The sequence below is a fragment of the Xenia sp. Carnegie-2017 genome, unplaced genomic scaffold, assembly GCF_021976095.1.
Source record: "Xenia sp. Carnegie-2017 unplaced genomic scaffold, XeniaSp_v1 HiC_scaffold_3, whole genome shotgun sequence".
Classification (NCBI taxonomy): Eukaryota; Metazoa; Cnidaria; class Anthozoa; order Malacalcyonacea; family Xeniidae; genus Xenia; species Xenia sp. Carnegie-2017.
Window position 1 is genome coordinate 9,870,194 of NW_025813493.1, and position 4,338 is coordinate 9,874,531.

Sequence of the window (4,338 nt, forward strand, 5' to 3'; positions counted from 1 at the left end):
GTTATAAAGAGAAACAAAACGACCTTTTTCTTTGTTACCCTCAACTACACTTTTCAGAGTGCATTTACACATTTTCACTGTACAATTACACTTATTAAAATTAAACACTAAATTACATTGAACAATATAAACATTCTATTGATGCTATTTATTTTATCCAATATAGGCATCTTCAAGTCCCGAGTTCACTTGTCAGCCAAACGAAAACGAGGCAAAGCGTTCAGTAGCAGCAAATCAGTCTATATTTGAGAGCTTTGGGGGCTCAAACTTTTTAATCGAGAAAGAAACCCAGGAATGATTTTGTAAGCATTAACACGTGTAGAGCAATTAAACATCAAACACACTTTTTTATCTTTTTCTTTTTTAAAGAATATCAAATCGATTTTAGAAGAGTCCGAAGTTGGTGTTCAAGTGATTTGCGAACTGGATACGGATAAATTTAGCAGAAAAAGCAGAATCAAGATGGTTCAGATTACATAATTATTCAGTTTGGAGAAAGGTTTGTGAAAATATGAAAGACTAAATTCACCACTTCTACTGCAAAATGTAAGTCTACCTATGATGTCATCGTAACAGTAAAAAATCGTAAAAATAGAAAATCAAAGAGTTGTACAAATTAACACAATAGTAAAATGAGATTTTAGCAATGAAGCATCGTGTTCGAAAAAAAGGTAAATGTTTATACTTTTTAGAAAAAGGTAAATTTTTTAGAGGAAGTAAGCAAAATGTTTCTATGAAATTATCATAATGTGAGATTGAAAATCCGAAATTTGACATTGCTTACATTTACAATGACGTCATAAGTACACATGAACGCTACCGTAAAAGTTCTGAATTGTTCAACATCCAAGTTAAAATTTTAATAATTCTAAAATACAGGCCTCGTGCAGACATCAAAATCCAAATGGCAAAGGCAGTGGTAGAGCAGTTTCCTTTCCTTAAAGACGAAGAGGGTCAAGGATATGTACGTGTTTCTCATTACGTTTAACTTTTGATTTGGAATCAAATGATTTATTTTACAAATGTTTGTTTCTTTCTTGTACGTGATCACTTTTTCAATTTTTAGGAAGCTTGGTACACGCCAGGAAAGGGAATTCATTCTGCTACAGGGTGGTTGGAAGAACGGCTTAGAAATGTTAGGAGAAAGAGCATAAAACACCGTCAGACTGAACAAGACTTTGGCTCAACTTCAACTTCTCTAAAACACTTGACAAGATCTCTACCAGGTTAAATTCATCAATTAAATAGATATTAGAAGTTATTTGATGGTGCTTGTAGAAAATTTGCTTTTTTTTCTTAAAAAGAGCCAGTCTTAAATGAATCTGACCATGCTGGAATGAAGCAGGGGATGAAAGACAACTGGGAGCCTATCTCAACCCTAAAAAGTTATATGCAGAAGACCGTCTTAAATCGATCAGAATGGATTAGAAAAACGCCACAACTTACAATACGAGAGGTTATGAAAGAATACCCTCGTCTTCTTGATGTCCCTGGCACGGTAAAGAAAATTCTTAGACGTTCTTTCGTTATACATCATCTTGTACGGCTAACCAAATGTTTTCAAAATTTATTCAGGTTGAAATAGACTATGCAACATTGTATCCAGATGTCGCAGATAATCTTTTCCGCGATTTACACAAGAAACAGTGGAGAAAATAATTTGTTACGCAGATACACAAACAAAAAAAATGGACAAAATACTTGAATATTGCAACAAGAAACCTGAATTCCGGTAAAAATTGCAAAAATGGTTACATGATGCATGAAACATATGCGATACATGAAATACTTTCTTCATCTAAACTCCAAAAACACTGACTTTTATTTATAAACTACTTTATAGATGAAGAGAAAAGAAATGCTGCGATCGGTCTCCTTCCATGCGTTTTTCCTACTGGAAGAAAGAATAAAAAGAGGTGTACAACTGATGAAGCATTATGTGCTTTTATCGATTGCCAACCGTTATCCATTAAAAATCTTTTCATAACTTATTCACAGTACCTAATAATACAAATTTCTCAAAAAAGCACGGGCGTCAATCCATTTTTAATTGAAGGGGACCATATTCTTATATTCTGTCATGCCAGCCTGATTTCTTTTGCAAGGGAAATTGTTTTGAAAAGAAATTAGACTGGTGTATGAGTATATGAATATGTTTGTCCCCCCGCATTAAAGCAAGATTGCTGCCATTGCAAAAAAAAGACATAACAAAACCATGCATTATTGATTTTTGGCACTTTATAGCATTGTCTCGTGCTGTTGTCAGTAAAATGTTTGAAAATATGAGCATTTTTTTCCCTGAGAAAGTTTTCCTTAAGTCCTATGAAACAGTGACAAAATCAATTATTTACAAAAGACGAAAGTCAATATATGCATGGACTGTTTTGCACAAAATGCTAGATCATCACCATTGTCAAAAATTTCGGTACCAGCCCTGCTAGAGAACAATAAAGTAGCAAAATCACTAAAAATTTGGCTTAGTTTTTTATTTTATTTTTCTGATCATTTCTTCCAACAGTAGCTATATATTGACACTTTTAGATACACCATATAAGTAGACGCATAATCAAACTCGTGTATTTGATGTAAAGTCTCAAGTCCACTGTTTAATTATTTTTAGGTCGGTACAAACATAACTAAATATTTAGAAACAGCCTCAAGATGGCCGTTTGTTTTAGCAATTGGTAGTCAATGCAACCCAACGCAAGTGTTCGTTATAATCGAAAGCCAGGGCTTGGAGCAGCCTAATCTTGTGAGGGCAATTGATGTTTGCTTTAAACTATTTTACGTACTTGATGTTAATTACTCATGGCAGAGCTGTTCGTCGTGGGAGTTTATACAAAAGGTTTTGTATGGCATTGAGGACCATAGAAAACAGAAGACTACACCTGCTGTTGTTGCAATGAGAGCAGCATTAAAGTAATCAGACCATTGACGCTAAAAATATATTGATATAAATCTAAACTTCTCCAGCTATTGCATGTACCTGTTGTTAATACACATGATACTTGTCTATCTTCTGTTTGTAGTTTTTACTAAATGTGAGTTGTGTCTGTGCAATGTTTTTTTTAAATAAATGTACTTTTTGAGCATAAATATACTCTCTCAATGAATCACTAAGAATCGCACAGGAATTTAACAAGGCAACTAGTTAATTTTAACTGGGACAAGAGTCAAAATTTTAACATTAGGTCGTGGTTGAATTCAACCAGAATAAGGGTTAATTAATTTAACCCAGATTCCTTGTTAAAATAACCAGGATTGCGTTGGTCCCATTTGGAATACTTTCCTGGTTAAGATTTAACCCCATCCTGGTTATTTTAACCAGGATGTTTTAGAGTATAGGTTATTGGGAAAGTTGTCTTTACACCTGACTGTCCCTTTTTTCTTTCTTTTCTTTTCAAGCTAGTAGTTTGAAAAATATCATGGATATTTTAAACATTGTTATTATACTATTACTTAATAATAATATACTTTTAAATATTTGACGATACATTCTAATTCGGTCTCATTTCATTGCTCTCTATTCTTGACTTGCAATTCAGCTATGTTGGTGATGTGATACAAAACAATATTTTATCAGTGTTTTTGTTTGCACCAGCCGACGTGAACGAGCAACATTGTTTGGTAGATCTCAAGAGAATGGTTTCAAACCATGAATGGCTCAGAAAAGCCTCGTTACGGGTCTAACAGTTCACCCAAAAACAGTGCTTGCTATTTTGTTTTTAATCTTTGCTTTCTTTTAAATTCTTGAATTTCAAGCGATTGCAACTGCAGAAATATGTTTTACTTACAACTGCCGAAGAATTTTTTCGCATGATTCAGCCGTAATTAAGTGATCTTCTTTGAGGATTTAATGTTAAGGAATTTTCAATTTGCAGTGGCCTCAGCGACATAAGGATAAAGACAAAAAAGACAAAAGACTTTCTTTTATTTCCTCCAATCTCTTGAGAATATGCTTTGCTTTGTTTTATCGTTTGTGCTTATGTCAATAGTGAAAACTAGGCTTTAGTGTATTCAATTGCATTTACGGCTCTTTTGGGATAAATTACTGCAGAATCATACCAATTCTAAATGCCGGCTGGTTTCAAAGCTTAGCAGCTTTTTAGAGATACCCTGTATAGTAAGTAAAATAACATACTTTCGGGACAATAGATGTGAGCAACCAATATCTGCATAGCCAACATGCAGATTCACTCCTGCTTTAGAAGAGTTAAATTGTATTACGTCTTTTTGCATGCAGATTTAACCCAAGAGAGGTTAAGCATTGTTGTTGTTGTTGTCTAAAAGCACTCGAGAAAAACAGCCTTCCAAACACAAACAATCTAATTCATTTAT

At 33.7% G+C, this 4,338-nt stretch overlaps 1 protein-coding gene across 1 annotated transcript; it reads left to right on the forward strand.

The window, feature by feature from the left end:
- Window positions 1-883: 883 nt before the first annotated feature.
- LOC124454196 lies at window positions 884-1,659 on the forward strand. The gene is made up of 4 exons (XM_047005002.1): window positions 884-964; window positions 1,067-1,226; window positions 1,305-1,498; window positions 1,576-1,659. The coding sequence occupies exons 1-4, from the start codon at window positions 905-907 to the stop codon at window positions 1,657-1,659; spliced, it is 498 nt and encodes a 165-aa protein (XP_046860958.1). The 5' UTR covers window positions 884-904.
- Window positions 1,660-4,338: the final 2,679 nt, after the last annotated feature.